At 46.3% G+C, this 27,915-nt stretch overlaps 1 protein-coding gene across 1 annotated transcript in view; it reads left to right on the plus strand.

The window, feature by feature from the left end:
• The window catches only part of LOC115271377 (maestro heat-like repeat-containing protein family member 2B), a 50,306-nt gene extending 26,987 nt beyond the window's left edge, over window positions 1–23,319 (plus strand). The window contains exons 21-33 of the mRNA XM_029913593.1: window positions 806–929; window positions 2,365–2,474; window positions 7,095–7,247; window positions 8,392–8,546; window positions 9,681–9,843; window positions 10,294–10,487; window positions 15,366–15,503; window positions 15,713–15,824; window positions 17,654–17,800; window positions 18,967–19,149; window positions 20,059–20,214; window positions 21,121–21,223; window positions 23,222–23,319. Of these exons, the coding sequence (XP_029769453.1) occupies window positions 806–929; window positions 2,365–2,474; window positions 7,095–7,247; window positions 8,392–8,546; window positions 9,681–9,843; window positions 10,294–10,487; window positions 15,366–15,503; window positions 15,713–15,824; window positions 17,654–17,800; window positions 18,967–19,149; window positions 20,059–20,214; window positions 21,121–21,223; window positions 23,222–23,319 (1,836 nt within the window). The remainder of the gene's footprint in view (window positions 1–805; window positions 930–2,364; window positions 2,475–7,094; window positions 7,248–8,391; window positions 8,547–9,680; window positions 9,844–10,293; window positions 10,488–15,365; window positions 15,504–15,712; window positions 15,825–17,653; window positions 17,801–18,966; window positions 19,150–20,058; window positions 20,215–21,120; window positions 21,224–23,221) is intronic.
• Window positions 23,320–27,915: the final 4,596 nt, after the last annotated feature.

A 27,915-nucleotide genomic window follows, 5' to 3' on the forward strand; every position in this document is an offset into this window, starting at 1 on the left:
GAGAGAGAGAGAGAGGGATCTCACCCACTCCATGAGGCTTGAACTGGTCGGGGTTCCCAGGTGATGGTGGTAGCTCAGGGTCCTGAGTGCTGGAGACAGGCAGAGCCCCCAGCACGATCAGTCAGGAGATGGAATCCAAGTGGAACTGATGCAGAGTTTGGGTCTATACATCAGAACCCTTACTTGGGCATAGTTCGGGGGTTTTGTAGAGAAAATACAATGGTTCAAGGGAGAACACTAGATTTGTTTATGGGTAAACTGATGGCTCAAGGGTTTCTTTAGGCTAGACAATAGGAGCTGATCACTCTTGGCTCTGGGTGGTGGTTTCTTCCAGGGAGCTCACAATGCAACTAGGCTGCTTCAGTATTTTGGGATATCAATCAAAGATTTATTACTAGCATTGGTCTGATAATTGCTGAGCTTGGTGTGTGCAGGCATAGGTTCATTAGCATCTGGAGCAGGGATTTCCATGAGGCAGTGCGTCCCTGCTTTTCTGGTCCCAGAGTTCAGTGCGGTTCTCTGTTCTTCATTCTGTATGCAAATGGAGATGTCTTAATCTTGTGACCCTTGTCAGGAGGGGTCTAGGTGTGTCTCCCCAAACCCTTCATTGTTCTCTGCAAGCCTTTTCTCTGATCGGTTTTGGTTCAAACAGACGGGGGTGGAGGGTGTCCTTCATGAGTCACACCGGCTAGATACTGCGCCCTGGTTCCCCAAAAACACAGATCTGACTGGTATCAACAATAAGGATGGCAAGTGAAGTCTTGTACAGCTGGAGAACGTTCATTCTTCATTCTTTTTTAATTAGACTCAGGAAACTTTTAATCAGTTTGGATCTCTGATTGGACTAATAGCACCATACAGCTGTGATTCACTGGCCACGTCCCGTCAGTGGGTGATTGACTGTATCAGCTGCCTTCTCTGTATACAAGGTGAGGAGACCATTAGCAGGTATAAGTAACTCTTCACCTTCTTTCACTGTTGTAATGTCCATTTTTCTGCCTGTCTAGTTCTTTCTGTCCTGTCTGTTGGTATTTAGATAACAGAATGGTGGCATCTTGTAAATACCTCATTAGAAGAGAAGATTATGATGTGTAAAGAGCCTAGCATACTTTTGGGAACTGTACAAATAATAAATGGTCTGCATACAGGTAGATAACTGCTAAATTCCTTAGGGCTTCTCTACACAGGGACAACTAAGGAAAGTTAATTCAAATGAAATAAAGGTGTAAATTTAAAGTGGCATTAAACACATGTGTGGATGCTCTGATTCTGAATTAAAATGGCCCTTATTAATTTTAGTGAATTACATGAATTAAACTAACCTGAAATAAGGCCCCTTTAATTCTAAATAAGTGTGTCCCCATAGGAGTTTAATGAAGTTTAACTAATGCATTTTGAAAATTAATTTGGATTAGCTTTCTTGACTATCTCCATGTAGACAAGCCCTTGGTACTAAACATTTTCATTCTCTTTACCCTGCCACTGACTGTATTGGAGGGGTTTCCTGGAATAATTCTTTAAACAAAAAGTTCTTCTAGCAGCCCTCTGTCATGAGCATTCAAAGCTACTGGAGTAAGTCTAGGCCATTTTCCCCTCTGTGAAAGAGTAGGATATTCTTTTCACCTAATGGTTAGATGTAAAGGGATAGAGCTTGGTTATCGTTTAAGGCCATTTCCAATTAGGGTGACCAGACAGCAAATGTGAAACATCGGAACAGGGGGTGGGGGGTAATAGGAGTCTATATAAGAAAAAGACCCCAAAATCGGGACTGGCCCTATAAAATCGGGACATCTGGTCACCCTATTGCCAATTATTATTAATCAGTCCTAAAAACAGTGTTGGTGATTCAGAAACAGAAGAAGGGACTCCAGTCTTTGAATGTACAACATAGAAATCCCAGCATTGTTTAGAAGTGACTGATGAGCCTAGGTTTCCTGCCGAAGGTTTTGTCCAGCCCCATCTCTTTTACAATGAGAGTTTGGTGGAGGGATTCACCTCTACATTGGAACCTCAGATCTACCTGCATGACTTGTACTTGACTATGAGATTAGATTTAAATACTGAGAACAGAGAGGCTACTGAAACCAGACACACCCAGAAAGCTGCTCCAAGCGGAATACAGTGCTTGTTCAATCCTGTATCATTCACAATAGCATACCACTACTGTTAACTTTCAGACATTTCGGGTGTAATTCCAACTCCATTACAGTCAACAGGAGTTTTGCCATTGACTTCGATGGAGCCAAGATTTTACACTATGCTGATAACAGCATAGCACATGGATCCTTCTGTATGAATATCCATGCAGTAGAGGTTCCGTTTCATTAATCGTTACAGTACTTTTTCTCCTTTTCTCCACTCCAGACCAGTCCAGGAACCTGGGGTCAGCGGCAGAGGACCTGAAATGTCTTCATGAAGCACTAACAGTTCCAGACCCTGAGGCTCTGTTTCAGGCATCTTCCAAAATGGCCAGGGTAACTGACTCAAAAAGCTTGTGTGGATGTTCTAGTGACGGGGCACCATTCATTTCACATTTAAGCTTTTATGATGCCTTTCCGTACTTGGAGTGAGCTGTGGGAGCGGGGCATTCATTGCTAGTAACCAGCAAGATGCTTTTCATAGATGTGTGCTATGAATGCCATGTAAAAACCAGATTCCACAGAATGCTGCACGCACATGAAAATATGCATGCAGCTGCGCACACATGTACCTATCCAGCCATCCATGAGAAAAAACTGTGTTAGTGGAACATCAAGCTGAGAAACCACCCAGTCTTCATTCTGTCACTTTGTGGGTTTGCCTTAGCCTATATTTGTGTGCATGCCTCTCTTTACTTCATTTTATAAGTTGTAAAAAGATGCAGTGTATATAAGAGAATACAAACGGGAAACTTACCTCCTGCATATCTAGTACAATGTTCATAGAATCATAGAATATCAGGGTTGGAAGGGACCTCAGGAGGTCATCTAGTCCAACCCTCTGCTCAAAGCAGGACCAATCCCAACTAAATCATCCCAGCCAGGGCTTTGTCAAGCCTGACCTTAAAAACCTCTAAGAAAGGAGATTCCACCACCTCCCTAGGTAACCCATTCCAGTGCTTCACCACCCTCCTAGTGAAAAAGTTTTTCCTAATATCCAACCTAAACGTCCCCAACTGCAACTTGAGACCATTACTACTTCTTCTGTCATCAGGTACCACTGAGAACAGTCTAGATCCATCCTCTTTGGAACCCCCCTCAGGTAGTTGAAAGCAGCTATCAGATCCCCCCCTCATTCTTCTCTTCTGCAGACTAAACAATCCCAGTTCCCTCAGCCTCTCCTCATAAGTCATGTGCTCCAGCCCCCTAATCATTTTTGTTGCCCTCCACTGGACTCTTTCCAATTTTTCCACATCCTTCTTGTAGTGTGGGGCCCAAAACTGGACACAGTACTCCAGATGAGGCCTCACCAATGTTGAATAGAGGGGAAGGATCACGTCCCTCGATCTGCTGGCAATGCCCCTACTTATACAGCCCAAAATGCCGTTAGCCTTCTTGGCAACAAGGGCACACTGCTGACTCATATCCAGCTTCTCATCCACTGTAACCCCTAGGTCCTTTTCTGCAGAACTGCTTCCTAGCCATTCGGTCCCTAGTCAGTAACAGTGCATGGGATTCTTCCGTCCTAAGTGCAGGACTCTGCACTTGTCCTTGTTGAACCTCATCAGGTTTCTTTTGGCCCAATCCTCTAATTTGTCTAGGTCCCTCTGTATCCTATCCCTACCCTCCAGCGTATCTACCACTCCTCCCAGTTTAGTGTCATCTGCAAACTTGCTGAGAGTGCAGTCCACGCCATCCTCCACATCATTAATGAAGATATTGAACAAAACCAGCCCCAGGACCGACCCCTGGGGCACTCTGCTTGAAACCGGCTGCCAACTAGACATGGAGCCATTGATCACTACCTGTTGAGCCCGACAATCTAGCCAGCTTTCTATCCACCTTATAGTCCATTCATCCAGCCCATACTTCTTTAACTTGGTGGCAAGAATACTGTGGGAGACCGTATCAAAAGCTTTGCTAAAGTCAAGGAATAACACATCCACTGCTTTCCCCTCATCCACAGAGTCAGTTATCTCCTCATAGAAGGCACTTAGGTTAGTCAGGCACGACTTCCCCTTGGTGAATCCATGCTGACTGTTCCTGATCACTTTCCTCTCCTCTAAGTGCTTCAGAATTGATGCCTTGAGGACCTGCTCCATGATTTTTCCAGGGACTGAAGTGAGGCTGACTGGCCTGTAGTTCCCTGGATCCTCCTTCTTCCCTTTTTTAAAGATGGGCACTACATTAGCCTTTTTCCAGTCATTTGAGACCTCCCCCGATCGCCATGAATTTTCAAAGATAATGGCCAATGGCTCTGCAATCACATCCGCCAACTCCTTTAGCACCCTCGGATGCAGCGCATCCGGCCACATGGACTTGTGCTCGTCCAGTTTTTCTAAATAGTCCTGAACCACTTCTTTCTCCACAGAAGGCTGGTCACCTTCTCCCCATACTGTGCTGCCCTGTGCAGCAGTCTGGGAGCTGACCTTGTTCGTGAAGACAGAGGCAAAAAAATCATTGAGTACATTAGCTTTTTCCACATCCTCTGTCACTAGGTTGCCTCCCTCATTCAGTAAGGGGCCCACACTTTCCTTGACTTTCTTCTTGTTGCTAACATACCTGAAGAAACCCTTCTTGTTACTCTTAACATCTCTTGCTAGCTGCAACTCCAAGCGTGATTTGGCCTTCCTGATTTCACTCCTTCATGCCCGAGCAATATTTTTATACTCCTCCCTGGTCATTTGTCCAATCTTCCACTTCTTATAAGCTTCTTTTTTGTGTTTAAGGTCAGCAAGGATCTCACTGTTAAGCCAAGCTGGTCGCCTGCCATATTTGCTATTCTTTCTGCACATCGGGATGGTTTGTTCCTGCAACCTCAATAAGGATTCTTTAAAATACAGCCAGCTCTCCTGGACTCCTTTCCCCCTCATGTTATTCTCCCAAGGGATCCTGCCCATCAGTTCCCTGAGGGAGTCAAAGTCTGCTTTTCTGAAGTCCAGGGTCCGTATTCTGCTGCTCTCCTTTCTTCCTTGTGTCAGGATCCTGAACTCGACCAGCTCATGGTCACTGCCTCCCAGGTTCCCATCCACTTTTGCTTCCCCTACTAATTCTTCCCGGTTTGTGAGCAGCAGGTCTAGAAGAGCTCTGCCCCTAGTTGGTTCCTCCAGCACTTGCACCAGGAAATTGTCCCCTACACTTTCCAAAAACTTCCTGGATTGTCTGTGCACCGCTGTATTGCTCTCCCAGCAGATATCAGGGTGATTGAAGTCTCCCATGAGAACCAGGGCCTGCGATCTAGTAACTTCTGCTAGTTGCCGGAAGAAAGCCTCGTCCACCTCATCCCCCTGGTCTGGTGGTCTATAGCAGACTCCCACCACAACATCACCCTTGTTGCTCACACTTCTAAACTTAATCCAGAGACTCTCAAGTTTTTCTGCAGTTTCATACCAGAGCTCTGAGCAGTCATACTCCTCTCTTGCATACAATGCAACTCCCCCACCTTTTCTGCCCTGCCTGTCCTTCCTGAACAGTTTATATCCATCCATGACAGTGCTCCAGTCATGTGAGTTATCCCACCAAGTCTCTGTTATTCCAATCACATCATAGTTCCTTGACTGTGCCAGGACTTCCAGTTCTCCCTGCTTGTTTCCCAGGCTTCTTGCATTTGTGTATAGGCACTTAAGATAACTCGCTGATTGTCCCGCTTTCTCAGTATGAAGCAGGAGTCCTCCCCACTTGCACTCTCCTGCTCGTGTTTCCTCCCGGTATCCCATTTCCCCACTTACCGCAGGGCTTTGGTCTCCTTCTCCCGGTGAACCTAGTTTAAAGCCCTCCTCACTAGGTTAGCCAGCCTGCTTGCGAAGATGCTCTTCCCTCTCTTCGTTAGGTGGAGCCCGTCTCTGCCTAGCACTCCTCCTTCTTGGAACACCATCCCGTGGTCGAAGAATCCAAAGCCTTCTGTCCGACACCACCTGCGTAGCCATTCGTTGACTTTCACAATTCGATGGTCTCTACCCAGGCCTTTTCCCTGCACAGGGAGGATGGACGAGAACACCAATTGCACTTCAAACTCCTTTATCCTTCTTCCCAGAGCCACGTAGTCTGCAGTGATCCACTCAAGGTCATTCTTGGCAGTATCATTGGTGCCCACGTGGAGAAGCAGGAAGGGGTAGCGATCCGAGGGCTTGATGAGTCTCGGCAGTCTCTCTGTCACATCGGGAATCCTAGCTCCTGGCAAGCAGCAGACCTCTCAGTTTTCTCGGTCGGGGCGGCAGATAGATGACTCAGTCCCCCTGAGGAGGGAGTCCCCAACCACCAACACCCTCCTCCTTCTCTTGGGAGCGGTGGTCGTGGAACCCCCATCCCTAGGACAGTGCATCTCATGCCTTCCAATCGGTGGAGTCTCCGTCTGCTCCCTTCCCTCAACTGTATCATCTACTCCACTCTCCACATTAGTACCTCTGGAGAGAACATGGAAACGGTTGCTCACCTGTATCTCCATTGCTGGTACATGGACGTTCCTCTTTCTTCTTCTGGAGGTCACATGCTGCCAATTTTCTTCACCATCCCTCAGTCCCCTCTGCGCAACCTGCTCCGATTCTTCAGAACGTTGTGCCTGTAGAAGCATATCCTGACGTCTGTCCAGGAAATCTTCATTTTCTCGTATGCAACGCGGGGTTGATACTTGTTTCTCCACACCTCGAACCTTCTCTTCCAATATGGAGACCAGCTTGCACTTTCTACAGACAACGTCGCTTCTGTCCTGTGGAAGAAAATGTTGTGCTAACTGTGCAATAGAGGCTTTGTCTCTAACCTGATATCATTAGTGTAGAATACAAAAATGTTGTATATAGACTAGAGAGAGAATTGTAATCACAAATGGCTTGCTAGACATAAGGCTAATTAACAATTTGCTGATGCATATATCTTTCCATAGAGATATTAGGCCTCCATTTTTAAAAGTGCTGGAGCCAAACATCATTGCAGTCTCTCCTGTTTTTGATTTGTTCCCAGGTTATTAGTAAGTACTTTCCCTCAGAACAGGCCACAGACTTTATTAATGCCACATTGGATGGTATGCTGTCTGCCAGCCCCACCTGTGCCACAGCAGCTGGACTGTGGATGAAGATCATCCTGAAGGAGTGTGGAGATGCCATGCTGGACCAGGTAAAACGGGAAACTGGAGAGGTTTTCTGCCTAAACTCTAGGCTTTTAGAGCTTTGCCCTCATGTGTAATGAACAAAAATCTTGCTGTTTCTCCCCCTCGGACATAGTCGATTCCATCTCTGTTCCTACCCTAAGATAGGCAATGGCAGAATCAATCGCAGTAGACAGAGATAATCCAAGGGAAAAGGAAGATGGTGGGTTATTTATTTGTCTAGCTTGTTGCCACAGTATTCAGCCAAGAAAGGCTTGAAAAAACAGACTCTGGGGAAAATACAACAAGACAGAATGACTGGCACTTGGAATCATCCAGTTCTTAGGAGGCCTATGGCTAAGGGCTACCTGGATAAAAATAGCACTGTGGTCATTCCCAGTCAGTCTGGAGCCTGGGCTCTGAGACTCACCCTCTTGCCAGGTTTCAGAGCCTGGGCTCCAGCCCGAGCAGGAACAGCTACACTTTTACACTGCTGTGGGATTTTTTTGCTGTGTAGACGCACCCTTTAAGAATAGGAGGGAGGGAGAAAACTATAGTGTCTTTAGGATCCACTATTTATATGCCTTATTCTGGAGCCCAGTGCGTTAGGGCTAGATGAAAGGAGCACTCCACAAATCTTCTAACAAGGCTGGTGAAAGGTCTCAGGACAGGGAACCCTCGCAGCAGAACTGCCATGTTTGCACAGTGTTTTGAAGATGTGAAGGGCTTGGAATGACTATGAGAGGTCGTCATCTGTTCATAGTCCCAGGCATTTGCACACTGTGTTTAAAGCACTTGCATATTTTGTGCTTGTGGTTGTTTATGAACTCCGCATTCTTCGACGCAAATGGTCGGATTTGGCTGCTTAAATCACACCTGCAAAATGTGGGCAAGCAAAGCCTTCTTTTGTGCATGCGAACTGGTTTATTTAATGCATAGCTGGGCACCACCACGTTAAATTACCTGGTATGTATATGTGTGTGTCAGTGTTAATTTTTACAGCCAAGTGTGGGCAATTTTTATGGGTTAAAGTTACGCAGACATATTTGAACATTTGTTTCTTGAAGTGAGGAATTTCTAAAAAAGCAGCAAATGGCTAAATAAAGGTTTTTATTCTGTAGAATGAATGGATAGAAAGAAAGAGACATTTCTTTCTGGTTTTGTTCCTTCCAGGTGCCAGATATCGTGAATAAAATATATAGCTGCATGCCTAATATCCAGGAGGGCAGCTTGAGGCAGTTCCTGGTGGAGGCAGTGTGCAGTCTCGCTCAACATCACGTAGAGGCAGTGATCTCCAGCCTCCTCACAAAACATCTGCCGATGGACAGGTATATACCGCTACCTATTGCATTCCTCTTGGTAAAACATGGATCCCACAGCTTTACTGGGAGATGTAGGGCTTTCTTTAAGCAGCAGAGAGTTTGGGATAATTCCTAAAGTTTAATAGCCTGGGTCTTTCTGCAGGAAGGTCCAAGAACATGTTAAGGTGGGGTGCGGAGAGAAATTAAGTGTCATTCTGTTTCCATTAATTAATAGCTGCTTTGACATCCTAAAGACCTATCTTTACTGGTATAACTGGAGTATATTGTTGGAAACATCTACCTCTCTAGACACCTGAATTGACCTGACTCTGGAAATTAGCAGTGGCTGTTGGTTTCCTGATAGCATGATAGCTTCAAGTCCAAATCCCTGGCTAATTACAAAGAATAGGGCCAATATTGTCATCAGACCTCCGCTTGGTATCAGTGAGGGTGTGGCTGCTAGAATAGAGTTGCTGTCCTGGGTACTTAAAACTGGACTGGAAGCAGATCCATCATTTCATTTAAAGATCCCTAACTGAGTTATCAGTTATCAGTGCTGGAATCTAAGACCATAAGAATGGCCATACTGGATCAGACCAAAGGTCCATCTAGCCCAGTATCCTGTCTTCCGACAGTGGCCAGTGCCACATGCCCCAGAGGGAATGAACAGAACAGGTAAATGTCAAGTGATCCATCCCCTGTTGCCCAGTCCCAGCTTCTGGCAAACAGAGGATAGGGACACCCTTTGTGAAGGGGACATAGGATGGCCATGAATATTCGTTCTCATAGTTGTATATCCAGTTAGTAGGAATATGGCTTTTCTTTCATCAACTTGCCTTCCAAACCCCAGATCTTTGGAGCCACATGTTCATGATTCCATATTTACTGGGAAGAGGGAAAGCAGGAACTGAGGTTGGCGCTCTGTGTCCTGTCCTTCTGCAGTCTAGTATTAATGGTGAGGCTGCAGTACGACTAGGTCACTTAACCTAGTTCTGTAACTGGAAACTCAATATTTAAACACGAGGAGCGTTAAAGGAGGACAGTACTCCTAACTTTCTCATCATTGGCAAGGAAAAAATTTGGTCTTTACTTAAATATGACGCATTCAGTCTGAGCCACAAAAGTGTCCAGGGGTCACATGTAACTTCTGTTAAATTGCAGTTACACCACTGAGCTGTGGCGATTTCTGGGGGGAGACCCCTTGCTTGCCACTCAAGTCCTACAGGTCCTGAAAGACAAGATAAAGACTCCAACAAGCCAAGAAGACAGCCTCACCTCAGAGACTGAAATCGACAGGCATTTTGCAGCTGCTGAACCTCTCTCAGTAAGTTAGATGACAGACACGTCTTTCAGGCTTTCCTCTGCCCTGTGACAATCCTGCTGATGGAAAGCTAGAAGCGTGGTATAATATTGCTGTGTGGGCACTTCTCCTCTGATGTACTATTTCCCTCAGTCCAGCTCTGCTGTCTGTGGAACAAATACGGCAGTTTTAGAGTATGTGGCTGATTTACTTAATAACATCTGGCAATTAGAAAGTCTTTGAACCAGGTTTCTCACAGTGCTTTGCAAATATTCCTTAGGACTCACAACATGCCTTGGTAGGTCATACACATCTGTACAGATGTGGGAAACTGAGCCATGAGTTAAGCGAGTTGCTCGCAGTCATTCAAGTTACTGGCAGAAGTGAGAATTTCGTACAACAGATCTCAGAAGGGGAGAGAGGGTGTGATGGTGTTGGGAAGAGCTCTCATTTTTTACCATTCTCTCCTTTCAGGCAACATGTGCCATCTTTGAGGTGGTGTCAGCACTGGAGTCGAGCAAAGCTGTGCAGGAGCTGCTCCCAGAGTTGTTTCCTATTCTCCTGCAGCAGATCAGCCGAACCCTAGGACAAGAGATGCCTTTGCCCAGGATAAGCAGCCGGAGGCAATTCCGAAAAGGCCTACAACATACTAAGGGCAACCCTTGCCGGTAATTAGAAGGAAGGGAGAGAAACAAAGAGAATTCCAATAGAGTTGTGTGACACTCCTTAGGAGTTCCCAGGGTTACGAGGCACCTTACCATCGCCTGCCCTTAGAGTGAGGAAGTCTTGTCTGTGTCTGCTGTGGGTCAGTTCCCTGAAACGACCAGGCTCTGGCAAAACAAACAGTGCCATCCAGGCCTCCTCAGACTCTTTGTACAGGTTAGTGATAGGCACACACCAACCCCCGAGTCTTCTGACCGTTCCGTATAGTGTCCAGACCTTTATCCACTGAACACCCACAGAATTACCAGGCCTGCTGTTCCTAATGGAACAGTACACACCAGTTTATTACTTATACTTTGGACTCTATACTTTATACGTTATTACTTATACTCTATACAGCAAAACACACAGCACTTAGGTATATTTATAGTGAAAACAAGAACAGAGATGATCAAAGAACAGAGATTCCAGTGATAGTGAGTAAGAATGCGAGCAAAAAATGGTTACATGTAAAATGAAATCATAACATGCTCCTAGAGACTAAACTTAACCAACAGGTTAACCTCCTGTCTAAAGATGTTTCTCACCCAAAGTTCTCAACCAAGCCTGCTAGCAACCCCACTGTCCATCTCGCTGTCCATCGACTTCCTAAGTGAAAGGTGCCAGGGTGTCTTCTTTGTCCCCCAAATATACTAGAGCAAACCTTTGATGTGTACCCCAAAATTGGGTCCCCACCCCGTCTACTTCCTGTTACTTTTCTTTCTTTGAAGTTCTCACAGTCCTTCTGAACTGAGTGTGAACCCTACATGCTTAATTTACAGGTAAACAAACAGATGGATAAACATTTCTTGCCTGAAAGAAAACCATTTTTTCACTTTTCCTGGTGACGAGTCCCTAGACACAGATCATAAGAATGTAATTTTCAATGCATATACATGACTCTTTACACCGCATCTGTACATGTGTTTCACAATGATATTGGTGACATGGGCTTTTATTTGAGAATCATATGGCAATCTTTTAGTGAACTAGAATTAACATACCAGACCCCTCGGCACCCACTCTGTGCCCCTCGCCAGTTAACACTAAGAGATTCCTGAGTCATCAGTTGACTTCAGCTCTGGTAGCCCATTAATGTACTTTTCCCACCAATCTCACAACATTATTAGTTTCTATTATTGTTGTGTTTCTTTATTCCGTGCCAACAAGGTGCTCAAATTACAGACTTCATGGTTTTATCATGTCTCTGACTTTTCCTAGGAAACCAGGATCTAAACTCTATTCACGGATGGGCAGCGGGTATAAAATAAACATAGTGAAGTACTACTTCACACAACACACGGTCAACCTGTGGAACTCATTGCCAAGGGATGTTGTGAAGGCCAAAAGTATAACTGGGTTAAAAAAAGAATTAGATAAGTTCATGGAGGACAGGTCCATCAATGGCTATTAGGCAAGATGATCAGGGATGCAACCCCATGCTCTGGGTGTCCCTAGGCCTCTGTCCGCCAGAAGCTGAGACTGGACAACAGGGATTGGATCACTTCATGATTGCCCTGTTCTGTTCATTCCTTCTGAAGAAGCTGGGATTGACCATGGTTGGAAGACAGTATACTGGACTAGATGGACCATTGGACTGACCCAGTAAGGCTGGTCTTATGTAGTGGCCACAGTCAGTCAGGTTTTCAAGCATGGGTGCCTAAGTTTTGTCCACAAAACTTGAATTTGTTCACACGGATGGGTACCTAGCTAGGTGATTGCTGGCGCTGCAGATACAAGTGTATATTCTGCTCATGCTGTTGGCCCATGTGCAGGCCCATTTTAGGTACCTATATGTGAGGGGTGGTATGCTCTGCCCCGGCCTCTTCCATGAACACAGACTGCGCTTAGTACCTCCAAAGTGTTCTCGGGATGCCTGCTCCTGAGATCCTGGTGATAAGGGCTCTGATGACTGTTTGACCCCAATGGATGATCTTAAGTCACCTTTACTCTTGACCTTTGTTTTCTTTCTCCTCCCTCTTGTCTCTCAGGGGACTTCTCCATCCTCACCTTCTCTGTGGCTTGTACTTTCGTGTCTAGGTTCCTCCACCCCCTTTACATACATGTCCTCTTTACCTGGCCCTGAACGTTTTATTTCCACCCTCCTGGGCCTCCATAGATGCCTTGGTGTCCCTGTTAGAAAGGGATCCCAGTCCATGCCCAGTAGAAGGCACTGGGGCAATCCATCCACTACCCCTACATGTTTCTGCCTAAACTTCCCCTTGATTTCCAGAGTCACCTCTGCTATTGGACAGTATTTAGTGTCCCCATGTACATAGTCAGTTTTGATCCTACCTCTGGGAAGTATCCAGTGGGGTTTCACTAACTCCTGCCCGATTAACAAACAGGATGAAGCTGTGTCCATTAGTCCCTTTGATGGCTCCTCCCTACCCATACCGATATGGTAGGTACTTTCTTTTTTCTTCCCTGCCTGGGAGTCTTGTCCCAGCCACAAAACTGTGCAAACCCACAGTCCATTTTAGGACAGTCTCTTTTTAGATGTCCTTCATGTCCATGTCGGTAGCACACTGTAGGCCAAGCTCCCACTACAGTTCTTTGAGGCGCCTCCCTCTTCTTCTTGCTGCCCTTCCCAGCTGGAGGCACTCTGGTCCTTCTCAAATCTAGTCCCTTAAACCACTGATTCACTCTGGGAATGTCCGCCTCTGCAAATTCCTCTGTAACTTTAACTGTGGGGTCCAGATTAACTGGCTGGCGCCACGTAACCCATGCTCGGGTATGCTCAGGGAGACTCTGAAGAAACTTCCAGAATCATGCAGTCCATGATCTCCCCCACAGTTTGAGTATCTGGCCTTACCAGTGAGTGGCCCAATCTTTTAATTTCTGTCCAAATGCACAGAGGCATAATCCCTCAATCCATCTTTCAACTCTCCATTTCTGGCAGTAGTTTTCTGTGGACAGGCCCCACCTAATCCAGCATGGCTGCCTTAATCATGTCATAATCTCTTGCCCGCTAATCACTAAGAGCCATATATGTGCTTCCCCAGTTAAATAGGATGTCAGTCGAAGGCCCCACATTGTTCTATCCCTATGAGGTCTCACTGCTGCTCCTTTAAGAGTAACCAAAAACACATCAGGGTTGTTCGCAGGTCCCATTTTACAGAGTCTGATCTCCTGTGCCTGGTTTCCATTTCCTGTCACAGGACTGGCCAAACTTTGGAGGAGTTGTTGCCAGACCTGGGCTTGCTCCTGTATAAATTCCTGAAGGCTCTTTTGCTGTTAAACCTACCAGGCAAGCAAAGCCTGTTTTTCTGCATGGTGGGATTGTTGGAAGGTCTATAGGGTCTTCTACACCAGCAGTTCTCAACTTGGCCGGTTTTAGGGGGTTTGCCAAGCAGGGCTGGCATTAGACTAGCTGGGGCTCAGGGAAGAAAGCTGAAGCTCTGAGCCCGGCCACGCTGGAGCCCTGAGGCCCAGCACCTGCACTAAAGCCCTGAGCCCCTGCACCCTGTGGAGTTAAAATCCGGAGCCAGGAGCCCCAAACTCTGATGCCTGGCAGGGCAGAGGCCTGGAACTGGGCCATGGAGTATTTGTAGCATGTTGAGGGTGGGGGGAGGCTCAGAAACAGAAAGGCTGAGAACCCTTGTCCTACACTTCTCTTTGCTGCTTCACCACCCATTTCAGTGTTCCCTCCATCACCCAGACTGCCAAACCTCTACACTGGCTTCTCCAGCAGGCTCTCCATTTGCATAGATAACAGGGAAATCCCTGATGAGCCCCCAGCTGTGACAGAGAGGGGTGTTGCACCCCCACATCTTCCACAAACACAGACCGCGTTGAGACTTTCTTGCTTGTAAACACCAACATACAGTCTATTTAATCCCCCTACCAATACATAGCACCTTTCTATTTAAGTATCAAAGGGGTAGCTGTGTTAGTCTGGATCTGTAAAAGCAGCAAGGAGTCCTGTGGCACCTTATAGACTAACAGACGTATAGGAGCATGAGCTTTCATGGGTGAACACCCACTTCTTCGGACGCATCCTATACGTCTGTTAGTCTATAAGGTGCCACAGGACTCCTTGCCACCTTTATATTGTATCTCAACTTTCTAAACTCTTCTCCAAAAGTGGGGGGTAAGGTGTTTCCACTCAGAGACCTCACTTTGTCAGGCTCTCCTAGCTTTTTGTCTTTCAGTTTCTCCTAGCATGACCAGACAGCAAGTGTGAAAAATCAGGACAGGGGGTGGGGGGAAATAGGCACCTGTATAAGATAAAGCCCCAAATATCGGGACATCTGGTCACCCAAGTTTCTTTCTCTGTCTGTTCCCCTCAAAGAGCTCCTGCCCATGTCCTTTATACAGTTTCCCTGTTAATGGAATGATTGGTTCCTTGACTCACTAGCCCCAATCTGACCTCGTAATCAGGTACACCTCTGTCCAATTAGGCCTTCTGTGAGGAACCAAATTAGTACTAATAGTGACCAGAGTGCTGATTCAAGTGCAAACCCTCAGCTCTCTGTCACATCATATCTGGAGATATGACCCCAAAATGTCCATTAGTGATCACCACACTCTATGCCCCCACTGTTTGGGTCCTGATCATGTATCTTTTCCATATCATTGTACTCTGCTAGTGCCCATACTCCTTGCAGAAAGGGAAAAATGACTGCAAAATTTTGTCCCTAGCAAAACTAGTCATATGAGATGTATGAGACTGAAACTTACCTCCCGGCATCAAGTCCTTCCAGGGACACTGGTGTCCAGGATATTGCCAATGGATGAACTGTCGATGAACAGCAGACCTGACAAGTAACCGGGGCTTCCTCGCTCTGTTCAGGCTGCACCTTCCTACTGATTGCTGCAGTTCTGTGCCTCTCTTTCCCCAGGCTTTCTGTCCAAGCATTAGAGACTGTGCTTTTCAAAGCTGGGAATGAGAGAGTGGTGAGAGCGCTCAGGAAGCAGAGAACATGGATTCTGCTTGAAAACCCCAAGACTCACCATGAGGGAGTGTGTCTGCTGGTGAGGTAAGAGATCTAGGAGGCATCATTTTATCCTTGGGAATCAGTAGCAAATAGAGTGGCTGAGAGGGAACCTCCAGTTTATAGCTTTGTGGGGGGTGCCCTGGGTGGAAACACACAGCTCCCATTCATAGATATCAGTGCTGTATGCTCAGAGCAGATGAGTTTTTTGAAGTGTGCAGTCTACCCCATAAGCGGTTTATTTTGTCTTCCAGTGTTCTGCTAAGAGCTGAACTAATAACACCTGAGATCTTACAGAGCCTCCTCCTCTGGGTGAATTCCCCAACAGAAAACCTCCGAGTCACCAGCACAGCTTTCCTTGCCCAGGTAGGACACAGGGTTCTGAAGAGCAGTTTCACCATTAGACTGTTGTCTCATGTTTGCCTTTCTTTCGGGAGTTGTACAGTTCAGTTCATAGGAGTAATTGTCATTTTAGATAGTAGAATGGGTCCTCCTTTATATGGAAACCTCACAAGGAATTTCATTACACCTTTCTGAGTCATTCTCTCTCTGATATTTTTATTGCTCTCATTGCCTATGCTAGCTACACAACCACTGGTGCGGGCTGAGATACAGACAGAGTTTGAATTCCTGGACCTCTTCTGCCAAGTCCTAGTGCTGATACTAACCAACAGCTCCTGATTTTGGTTTAGCTCAGCAGATCTTCTGAATGAACCTAGTGTCCTAATACTATAAAACAAGCAACATACAAATACATTCACATCTATCTTAGGTTCTCATTACTGTAGTATCTGAGTACCTCAAAACTCTTTAATGTATGTATCCCCACGACACTCCTGCGAGGTAGGGAAGCACAATGATTCCTATTTTACAGGCAGGGAGCTGATGCACAGAAGGGCTAAGTGACTTGCCCAGGGTCTTTGAGAGAGCAGGAAATTGAACCTGGGTCTCCTAAGTCCTGGGCTGGTGTGATAACAGCTGGACCATCCACCCTTTCCACAGCCTTCCTCTAACATCGGCATCATATTTCCCACTTATGCTAAGCAACTATCTTAGGGGCTCATCTGGTTCTAAGAAAAACAATCGATTTGTGCCTGTGATGGGCTGTACCTGGCCTTTGAGGCTCCTTACAAGAGGCCCCGTGGTCCTACTACACCCTGCCCCAGGAAAACAGTCACAAATCTGGGTCTGACTAGAGAGGACTCATGAAAGCAGCCAATCAGAGCCCATCAGACTCAGCTAAAAGGAGCTGCAGGGCCTTAGCAGGTCAGTTCCTGGCAGGACCTGGAGGGGCAAGAAAGGGTGCTGCTCTCTGGCCACAGAAATTCAGGGGATAGCCAGAGTTTGATTCTGGCAGCATTTGCTTAAGCTGGATTTGCAGGAAGAGGGTCCCTAAGAACTTTAACCCGGAGGTGAGGGTGAAGCTAAAAGTGGCCGGTAGGAAGAAGCAAAAATGAACTGAAATCAAGCAGTGCCTAGCTACTGTTTCCAGGGTCCATGGTTTGGAACCCAGAGTTATGGGCAGACCCTGGTTCCCCTACCAACTACAGTGGCATAAGCCCCACGGAGGGGACAATGCTTATGGAGAGCTTGAACAAAGGGCAGAATTTCAAGGACCCAGAGTTGGGGCTGGAGACCCTAGTGAGGGGAATGGGACTGTTCTTGACTATCCCAGAAGGGGTTCATTTGGACTTTGGGACGCAGCCAGAGGCCTGAGCCACAGAAGACTCACTGAGGTTGGCTGGCAAGGTGCGCCAGGGGTGAGAAAAGGACTGTGGTACCAGACCCAGCCACTAAGAGGCTCTCAAGAGGTGAGTGGATCCCTATTATAGTGCCCAAAAGGAAAGCTCCATGTTTTAAGACATTTCTCATTTGTGTGGAATGATAAAGTTACAGTGTCTTATGTGCCAAGTATCAGAGGGGTAGCCATATTAGTCTAGGGTGACCAGACAGCAAATGTGAAAAATCGGGACAGGGGTGGGGGGTAATAGGTGCCTATATAAGAAAAAGACCCAAAAATCGGGACTGTCCCTATAAAATCGGGACATCTGGGCACCCTGTATTAGTCTGTATCCACAAGACTGTGGCTGTAGGAGGACTCCTTGTTGTTTTTAGTGTATTCCATGTCTGCTCAAATTATATTCCCAACCTTACTGATCATATTGGGGCTAATGGACATGTTGATTTTATTTCAGCTAATGAGGGATCCCATGCTCAGGGAGAAGAAGTTCCTTAAGTCTGTCTTGAGGATCTTGGAAGCAAGGTCACACGATAGGAACAGCATTGTCCGCCAGATGGCTGTGAGAGGCCTGGGAAATGTAGTCTATGGGGCACCTGAGAAGGTAAGAGAGATTACTGAATAGAATGCAGCATAACTAGAGAAACCAAGAGAGAGAGTTGTTCAGAGTTTACAGAGGCTGCACAAAATGCACTAGGCCAAATTCTGCTCTCTCATATACCCTAGTAACCTCTTTGCAGTAAATATAGAGCAAGCTGGATCCTTTGGTAAGCTGGGCATAAGTCAACCATGGGCACTTTAATATGACCATATGTAAATGTATACATCTGGGAACAAAAAATGCAGGCCATACTTACAGGATCAGAGACTCTATCTCAGGAAGCAATGATGCTGAAAAAAACTTGAGTCATGGCAGATAATCAGTTGAACATAAGCTCCCAATACAAAGTTGTGGCCAAAAGGGCTGAAATGATCCTTGGAGGTATAAACAGAGGAATCTTGAAGAAGAGTAAAGAAGTTATTTTCCCTCTGAATATGGCACTCATGTGAGCACTGCTGGAATACTGTGTCCAGATCAGGTATCCACAATTCAAGAAGGATGCTGATAAATTAGAGAGGATTCAGAGAAGAGTCTCAAGAATTATCAAAGGATTGGACAATATACCTTTAGTGATAGACTCAAGGAGCTCAATCTATTTAGCTTTACAAAGAGGAGTGACTTGAGGACAGTCTAACTACTCACATGGGGAATAAATTTTGATAATGGGTTCTTCACATTAGCAAACAAAGGTATAACAAGATTCAATGGGGAAAAATGAAGCTAGGCTAATTCAGACTGGAAATAAGGCATACATTTTTAATGGTAATTTTAATTAACCATTGGAACAATTTACCAAAGGTTGTGGTGGATTCTCTGTCACTAGCAATTTTAAAATCAAGATTGGATGTTTTTCTAAAAGATGCACTCTAGTTCAAACAGAGACTATTTCGGGGAAGTTCTATGTTATGCAGGAGGTCAGACCGGATAATCACAATGGTCCCTTTTGGCCTTGGAATCTAAGTAACTAGGAATCTAATAATAGGATTACACAGGTGTATTATGGCACCAAGTTGGGCTCATTGTAGCTAGCACCTGGTCTGAAATATAGCTATAGGTCTCTGGGGGGGAGACGGGGTTGATGAAATTCCCACAGCTTCATAACTGCTAAAGAAAACTTATTAGAAGTGTGATCAGTGATAAGTGTTTTTTAATGTCATATGTTTGTACAGGTGAAAAAGTACAAGAAGTTTCTTCTGGACATACTGATCGGGGCCTTACGTGACATTTTCAGTTCGGAAGTCATTGGCGAGAGCATGAAAGCACTGGCCAAAGTCCTGAAGGAGCTGAAAGAGAAGGACATAGGTTCTTCCTTCAAAGACCTCACCCAACAGATCCGGACTTACTTTGACGATGTATGTGAACAGATCTCTCCAACCCCAGTTCAACCGATCTTGATTAGACTCCATTTACAATGCGTGATGTGGACTCCCTGGGCATTGCTCATGTCGGAGTGAAGAGATTTTAGGCCCCAGGGAAGAGAGGTGTTTTACGGAGGAGGAGAACATTAGGAGGATGGGGATGACATCCCTGCTCCCACAGTCTCACCCTTCTATTCTTCTTTATTGCCACTGAGAACCCCAAAGAAAGTCTGAATACTAGATTAGGTAGCTAGATAACCATGAAATGGGGGTTACAGAGTACAATAGAGAGTGTTGGGCCTGTTCTATACCATTTTTATGTGAGAGGGTTGGAATGATCATTCTGTTTTGCACAGAATTTAGAGATTTCAAATTTGGGTTTTGTTCCTATTTGTGGGAACCCCTCTCCCCAAAGTTCAAAACTATTTGTGAAACAGAATTACTATTCTCAACCTAGCTCTATTGGAAGCGTTGGCCCAGGGCAGTCTGCTCTCAGACTATCCTGGTGCTGGGAACCCAGGAAACTCTGGGAGCTAGAGGTGCCAGGGAGTTGCAAATTTGAGAGCCAGGACTCCCAGGGTCCCAGAAGCTGGGGGCCTGGAAGCCCACGATCCCAATCAGCCTGCTAGATTGGCTGCTACAGAGCTGGATGGGTGCACTGGAAAGACACCAGGCAAGTTTCTAAGGACCCCTACCTGGCTTCCGGAGGAATTTCATCAAAACTGAACTGTCTCTAAAATATTTTGACGAATCAGCAAATTCGAACAAAAAATTGGTTAATTACCGTTTTTCTGACTAGCTGTAGTTGGAATCACTCTACTTTAGCGTAGAAGAGATGGCTGTGCAAAGTGCATGATGTGATTGTCTCTTAGTTACTAACTTGCGGCGCTTTCTTGGCTGTAGGAGGATGATGCTCTTCGCTCAATGGCCTTTGTGCTATTTGGCATCCTGGCCCGGCTGACAAAGAAAAAATGGAAAACCTATTTCGCCGACCAGGTTAAAAAGAGCTGGGTCACACTTCTGCTGCACCTGCAAGACCCAAACCCTGAGATTTCAATGGTAAGACCGACAGTGACTTATTTACTAAGCAAAAGGAATCTTCCTCCCAATGCCGGGGGAGCTCTGCTATTCCTGCCTGCTGTGGAGGCCCAAATTCTCCCCTCAGTTCATTGCCCTCCTGCTGAGTCAGTTCCAGCCAGGTTGGTCCATGGCTGCCTCACCAGAATCCAGGAGAGGTCATGGGTCTGACCCCGACAGGTCTCTGTTCCTGTCTGTCTCTGCACCCCAGGCCCCTGCCTCCCCAGAACAGAGAGACCACACCTATGCCTGGTGCAGCAGCTTTCATCGGTATATCTGTTCCCAAAAGACATTGATGCTACCTCCAGGTTTCAGTTGAAGCTCTCCCGTCTATTAGTCATTCCTGCATGTTTTCTGCCAATTATATCCAGATGAATCCCTTTTTTTGATCCTGGAATAGATGAGCAGTCACGCAGATGAGTTCCCTTTGAATGAACATAGCACTCGGTAGGGAACAATCCAATGGTGTGACACTCTTTTTCAGGAATGCAGAGCTACGTTTCACCTTTGTTTCCCATTTTTGGGACTGAAGAGACTCCAAAGTGCAATTAATGAGCACCTTGGTGGCACAGCCGAGCTGAAGCCTGAAGAGCTCCAGGTGGACATTTGCAGACACCTTGTGAGTGAGCTGTTGAACTGTCTGAGATTATTGACTGGAGTGGTGGTGTAGAGGTGGGGATGTGTGATGGATAATGTAAATAACTGTAAGAGTGGGATATATGACTGAGGGTGATGGGAAATGTAAATCTGCCACAGATTCCCATTGTTCCCACTTCTACCCAGCCACCTGTTCTCTATCTTATTTACCTGTGGTTCGTAAAAGCATGTGCTGGCAGTCAAAGGGCACTTCTAGCCAGAGAGAGCTCATGTGTCCCTGATTCCCTCTAGGCCAAAGAGAATGCAGAGCTGCTGGAGAACTTATACAAAAACACCACCATGTACTTCCATAGCAGCTGGGAAGAGATCCGGGCAGCTGCAGCCAACTTAGCTGGTGAGAGATGATGCCCAGTGTCCCTTTTGGTATTTCCATTGAGAGAGACAGAAACAATCCCACTGTGCAGCGCTGAGCTGCCATTAATCTCTCTGTGCCTCAGCTTCCCATCCGTAGATGGAGATGTTAATATCCCTACCTCCCCAGTGTGGTGGATTAGTTGCTATCAGTGCTTCGGGATCATTGCAGGGAAAGCACGGTGCAGTCATTTAGTAGTAGAGGCAGGGACATTGTCACGTAGGGCATGGTTACACTTTGAGCTGGGTGTATAATTCCCAGCTTGATGAGACGTACCCGCACTAGTCCTGCGTGCTAAAAATAGAGAGTAGTTGCGATGGCAGGAGCAGCAGGAGGTTTAACCACCCCAAATATGATCCCATCCAAACCCCAATGTCTATTCTCAAGGTGGCTAGCTCCTCCCACTGCTCGTGCTGCCTTAGCTACATTCGAATGTTAGCATGCTAGCGCTGTCAGAGCCAGTGTGGGCATGTCCCATTGAACTGGGAGTGATACCCCTAGATCAAAGTGCAGACCTACCCACAGTGTTGTTCAGTGCTCCTCACTGCTACTTCATCATTGGGAGGCATGCAGCCCACCTCCCCATAGCACCTGCTGTTTCAGGTTCCTGGCCACACCACCTTGTCAAGGAAGCATTAGGTTCCTCCTCTTTGGCCCTGTGCCCTCTTCACCCTAGCACACCCATGTGAGACAGGCAGGCATTGTGGCCTACGTCTCACCTATCAGTCACCTTGTGAGATCCCTGCTTAGAACTCACTTATTCCTGGCCCCAGTCCTTTGCTCAGACCACTAGACCAAAACACTATCTTAGTATGTCTCGAATAACTGACAGCAGTGGCAAGAGGAACACAGACTGTTTCAAGCAAATGGGTTTTATGGAAACATTCTTTTTAAAAAATGTCTCTCTCATTCTCTTCAGTGTGGACTCTAAACTGCTCTAGCATCCTCTTGCCCACAGCTCACCCTTAGGCCCACAGTAGGAGACGCCAAAGACCTGTCTAGGGGCTGCTAATATCACTTTGCACTCAACAAGGGAAGGTTTTATTATTGTTGTTGTTATTTATTTTACATTGTGTATTTAGGCATCATCCTGGAACACACAGACAGGCAGCGTATGAAATGGCTGGACCTGGAACATCTGCTGCTGTGTAAGTAATAAATACAGCTGAAGTCCTGTTCATTAGTGAGTTCTAAAGGAATTTAGCTGACAAGCAGCAGTAACCGTTACCACTGGTGCAAAGTGCATCAGCCACACAGCAAAGGACAAATTCACTCTTGCCCAGTAGAAAGTCCGCTTTAATTTTCCCTGAAGGAGGAAGCTGCAGAAGGTGTGATATGAGTCAGTACATCTCCTGGTTGTCCTGGCAATGCCCCCTCCACAGCCAGTGCTATCCACTCTTTGGGCTTTATTGGCTCTCTGTGGACTCCCCAGGTGAGAAGAAGTTGTAACCACTTTCTGCTACCTCAAATTTCCCACCAGCAATTTTTCTTCCAGTAGGTGCCCTGTATCATGCATAAACCTGCTTGGACCTGGCCTCTGTTAAATTCCAGATTTATTTGAGCTCAGGCAGTGTCTCCTGAATAGAGATGGAAAATAAACTTAAAAGTGGAAGCTATTGAAACAATGGACCTTCTTCCATTTACAGCAGAGTGGATGACTTTCTGGTAGAGTCAGGGTCTCCCCCCAGTTGGGAGCATGGAAGGGACCCAGTAGAGGAACCTAAAGCTTTGTTTGTATTGGAGAGCTGCTGTAGCGTGGTATTCAGAGGTAATAAGTCTCCAGCTGTTTCAGGCAGAGGTGACTATATGAAAAGTGAGGCATATTCATCTCTCATGTATTTTCCATCCCAATAGAAGGACTGAGCCCAGTTTCACATTTTTCCATGTGATCATTCTGCTTAGGTAGCTCAAGGTTCTGATATCACACTTAGCTGTGATTTGACAGTCTGTTCACTAACGTGTTGTCCTCTGTAATTTCAGCTCTCCAAGTCCTACAGAAAGACCCAAGTCCCACTGTCCAGCTGGTGGCAACTGAGATCATAAGTGACATCTGTTCTGGCCGAGTGATTGGGGAATGAAGCGGAACGGAGACAACAGAAGAAGGCACTCCAGTAGCATAAGGGCCCTACCATCAATCAAACGTTAACCTCACCCCTTGCCCACCAGTCACCAGAAGTCCCACACCCATGGGGTATTACTCCCGGGGTCAAGGCGGACACATAACCAGAAGCAAGGTGTGTCATGTGGCCCCTCTAAGAACTCCTCCCACCGTCCTCTACCAATCAGGAAGGGTTTCACCCTGATAGGAAAGCCCCGAGAGAAGATTTGACCAATCAAGGGGAGTTCCGGGGCGGGGTGACCTGTCTGGAAATGGTTCATGTGACCCCTCTAAGAACTCCTCCCACCGTCCTCTACCAATCAGGAGGGGTTTCACCCTGATAGGAAAGCCCCGAGAGAAGATTTGACCAATCAAGGGGAGTTCCGGGGCGGGGTGACCTGTCTGGAAGTGGTTTCTGTGACCCCTCTAAGAACTCTTGCCACCGCCCTCTACCAATCAGGAGGGGTTTCAGCCACTGGGGACCACCCCGAGAGATCTGACCAATTGGGGGGGAATTCTGGGGTGGGGTGACCCATCCGGAAGTGGTTCGTGTGACCCCTCTAAGAACTCCTCCCACCACCCTTTACCAATTGCGATGGGTTTTGGCTGCAGAGAACCACCCCAAGAGGAGATTTGGCCAAAATAGGGCAGGTTCTTGGATGGGGTGAACCGCCCAGAAGAGGGTCATGCGACCCCTCTAAGGACTCCTCCCAATGCCCTCTGCCAATCAGAGTGCAGAACCATCACCCCATAAGTCCCAGTACCGGGCAGAGGAAGCCATCTCTTATCAAGAAGACATGTTTTAGAAATTGTGGAAAGGCTGAGAGGAAACATGGACTCCTCTACCACCCCCGTGAGAACTTCAGACTTTGTTTTAGCCCCGAGGACCTTTGGACTTGTATGGAGAAAGTGCTACAGCAGTGACAGTTCCAAGGAGGGCCCTTTGACTCCACCGTTGATAGATACCTTGGAACCCGACCCCGAAACCCAAACCAATGAGTGTGACGGCCTCTCATTGTCCACCCCCCTAAAGTTGGAAGAGGATCATGGTTTGGGGGAGTCACTAGCGGACCAGGTGAACGGGAAAGACGTCGCTCAGGTAAATGAATGATTAAGAAGCGACGGTTTATCATGGGGGTGTAATGGGGTTAGGAATCGACCTAACATTGCATAAATCTAAAAACAAGCAGTGGGGTGCTTACACTGTTTTTTGTCTGAAAATCTCTCAACAGATCGACGATGTCTTTCTAGAGGCCTTTGAGAACTTACACATCGGTAGCCCTGTGGGAGTAAATATATCATGCATCAGCTGTTTTTGCTCCTGTCTGAGACACAGATCTCAAGAGGAAAATCCAGAAAAGGACAAAATAGAAGAATGAACCAGATCAGACTCCCTCATTGTAGGGGTCATGGCATCCATTTTTACAGGCGGCTGTAAACGGTTGTGTTAAACCAGGCAATGAATAAAACTTATTTAAATGTGTCCATATGAATGTGTCCCCCTCTATACTTGTGTTAGTAAAAGATGGTACCGGGAACAGTCATGTCTTCACCTATGGCTCTGTTAAAGAAAATATATTACACCCCCAGGGAAGTTGGGAGCTTGGCGCGGTGAATCCTCTTTTTCAAGTGGCCAAAAAGCATAGTAAAACTTTAACTAGAAGACAGGTAACAGCTTGGCTTTCAGACCAGGATGCTTACACTTTACACAAACCGACTCGAATACAGCTTCACAGGAAGGATGGGGGCTGATGTACATTAAAAGGAGGAAGAGAAAGAGAAATGTATCATACCTGCAATGGTCCCCCAATACCCTTTAAAAGAAGGGCTTTGATGCGCAGGGCCAGCCATAAGCAAAAGTCCAAGAGGAAGCCTGGGTGAAAGAGAAGACGCTCTCCGCCTGGTAAAAGAGAGATATTTTAATCAACATGGCTTTTGTTCACTGCGGGTCTGAAGAGTGCACCAAATCCGAACTAGACTTGTTTCAAATAGCCCCTACCCAGACCAGCATTGAGAAACGCATCTACATCGAGGTGCCGCCTCTATCGGTTGTTACGGAGTCTGCCCCCATTGATGTTTTTATAGCAGGGAATGGCATCGATTATATGGATTTAAACAACACGCTGCTGTATCTATGTTGCAAGATTGTAAAAGGAGACGGAACTGAACTCGCCATGGACGCCAAAGTGGGCCTGGTGAATTACCCCATGGCCTCTGTTTTCAGTCAGTTGGATGTCACGCTGGGAGACCGCCTTGTAAGCCAAAGCAACAACTGTTACCCTTACAGGGCCTTTATAGAATCGGTGCTCAATTACAGCGACGACACCCTTGACACGCAATTTTCCGCTGGCCTGTTTTACAAAGACGCTACCGGACAAAACGAAGAAACAGAGTTGGATGGCGGGAATCTAGGGTTTGTGAGGCTTGCAAAGCTGACGGCCCAGAGCAGGACGGTAGAGCTGCTGGGTCATCTACGCAGTGACCTGTTTTTTCAAGAAAAACTCTTCTTGAACGGAGTGGATGTGAAAATTAAACTGATGCACAATAAAGATGCCTTCTGTTTAATGGGCAGTGCAGGTGAAGGCTTTAAATTGCGTATTGTATCGGCATCCCTTTTTGTGAAAAAAGTACGGGTGGCCCCGAGCGTTCGTCTGGGGCATACAGAGGCCCTGCTTACCCCTAATGCTAAATATCCCGTGGACCGTGTGGGAATGAAAGTGTTTAGCAACCCTGCGAGCAGCGGGGTCAGTAACCAGGAGAACCTGTTTTGGGGACAGTAACCCAAAATGCTTGTCCTAGGGTTTGTGGATAATGATGCCTTTAGCGGAAGTTACAATACAAATCCCTTTCATTTTAAACATTATGATATTAATTTTGTGGCCTTGTATGTAGATGGTGAACAGATACCAACCAGACTTCGAGGCAGGACGCTGCATGAGAGAATACATGAATCTGGTACAGACAGCTGGTAAACACATGAAAGGTCGTTCACTGTTAATCGACCGTGAGGAGTTTGCACAAGGTTACACCTTATTTGCCTTTGACCCGTCTCCCAACCAGGAATGCGCCGATCAGGATTCCCTGATTAAAACCGGGAACCTGAGAGCAGAAATACGTTTTGGGAAGGCTTTAACCGTCGCCGTCAATATGATCGTGTATGGGGTTTTTGACAACGTCATAGAGATAAATCAGAGGAGAAACGTTCTGTTTGACTATATGTGAACATGGACACCGTGCAGCTCTCATGTGTCTTATCAACGGCCCCTTACACGAAAAAGAATTTCTTAGATGTGCTCCTTTATGATTGGCTCCCTGGCGGCAAGCTGTCTCAGAGACCCCTAGCTTTGGTGGTCAACACACAACCAACCTGGTGAACACTGGCTCACCTTGTTTCTGGCGGAGCGTAACCGTGGAGAGTTTTTTGACTCATACGGGCACCCCCCAAACAGTGTGGTGTTTCCTAAAAGCATTATGAAATTTTTAAACAAAAATGCCACAGACATTGTGTTTCACAATAGACAATTACAAGACCCCCGCTCTGTCACCTGCGGCTATCACTGCATGTTTTTCTGACATCATCGTAGCAAGGGTTTATCTTTTGACCGGATTTTAAAATTCTGTTCTAATGACTTTAGTGCAAAACGACCGGATGGTGATGAATTTTGTAAAAACTAAATTTTTTAATTCTTAGGCATGCCTAGCCTTGCTCAAAACATGTTTCAACAAGCCCAGACATGCGTATCTTGCAATGATTTTAATAGCCATGTTATCCAATATTCTCAGGCATAACAATGTTTGTTTGGCATTATCCAACACATTTTTTATAAAGTAACTTTTCCCACAGTTGCTAGGCCCCACGAGAATTGCAGAAAAGAGGTGTTTGCACCTCATATCTATTTTAAAAGCCGTAGGGCAAGGTTTTAAACCCTTCTCCTAGGACCCTCTTGTTGTAAACGACTTTGTGTTTTCTTAAGGGTTTTTGTCTCTATTTGCCACTGATTTTTTGTTCTTTACGATAGAGGGCTGCTGCACCTCTATCTTTTTTGAGGGGTTTTCTTGCAGGCTCGTGCAATAGTCCAGGACTAGATCTTTCAAACTGTCAAAGTTGGTCTTTTCACAGTTTGCTATGTTCAGGGTAATACCTTTTGACTTTCATGCAGGCCTTTCTTCCTGACAGCTTATACCTGTATGTTTTTGGGCCTGCCAACACAAACTTGGTGGTGTTCTGGCAGGATCTTGCTTGTGAGGTCCCCTAAAGCGGGCGTAAGCAGTGGTGAAACAGGCTATGAAAACATTGGTATTTCCAGAGACAGAGTACCGGTCTTTTGTGTGTTTCCAAGACAGGCACGCTGTTTCATTGTCGATAAACTTGCAGGATGAAACCTCGTAGTTGGGGGGGAAACAGGTACTGAAAGAGTTGGTCAGGGTCTCTCACGATGCTGATGTTGGGTAGGTTTGTTCTTTGGTCGAATTTACCCCACAGAGAATTTTAAAACAGTTTAGCGATTTGGCATTTAGCGGTGTTAAACCTGATCTCATTTTGGCATAAATGCACGCCTTCTTTCTGGTAGAAATC

The sequence above is a fragment of the Terrapene carolina genome, unplaced genomic scaffold (genome assembly GCF_002925995.2).
Source record: "Terrapene carolina triunguis isolate 2854851 unplaced genomic scaffold, T_m_triunguis-2.0 Scaffold724, whole genome shotgun sequence".
Classification (NCBI taxonomy): domain Eukaryota; kingdom Metazoa; phylum Chordata; order Testudines; family Emydidae; genus Terrapene; species Terrapene triunguis.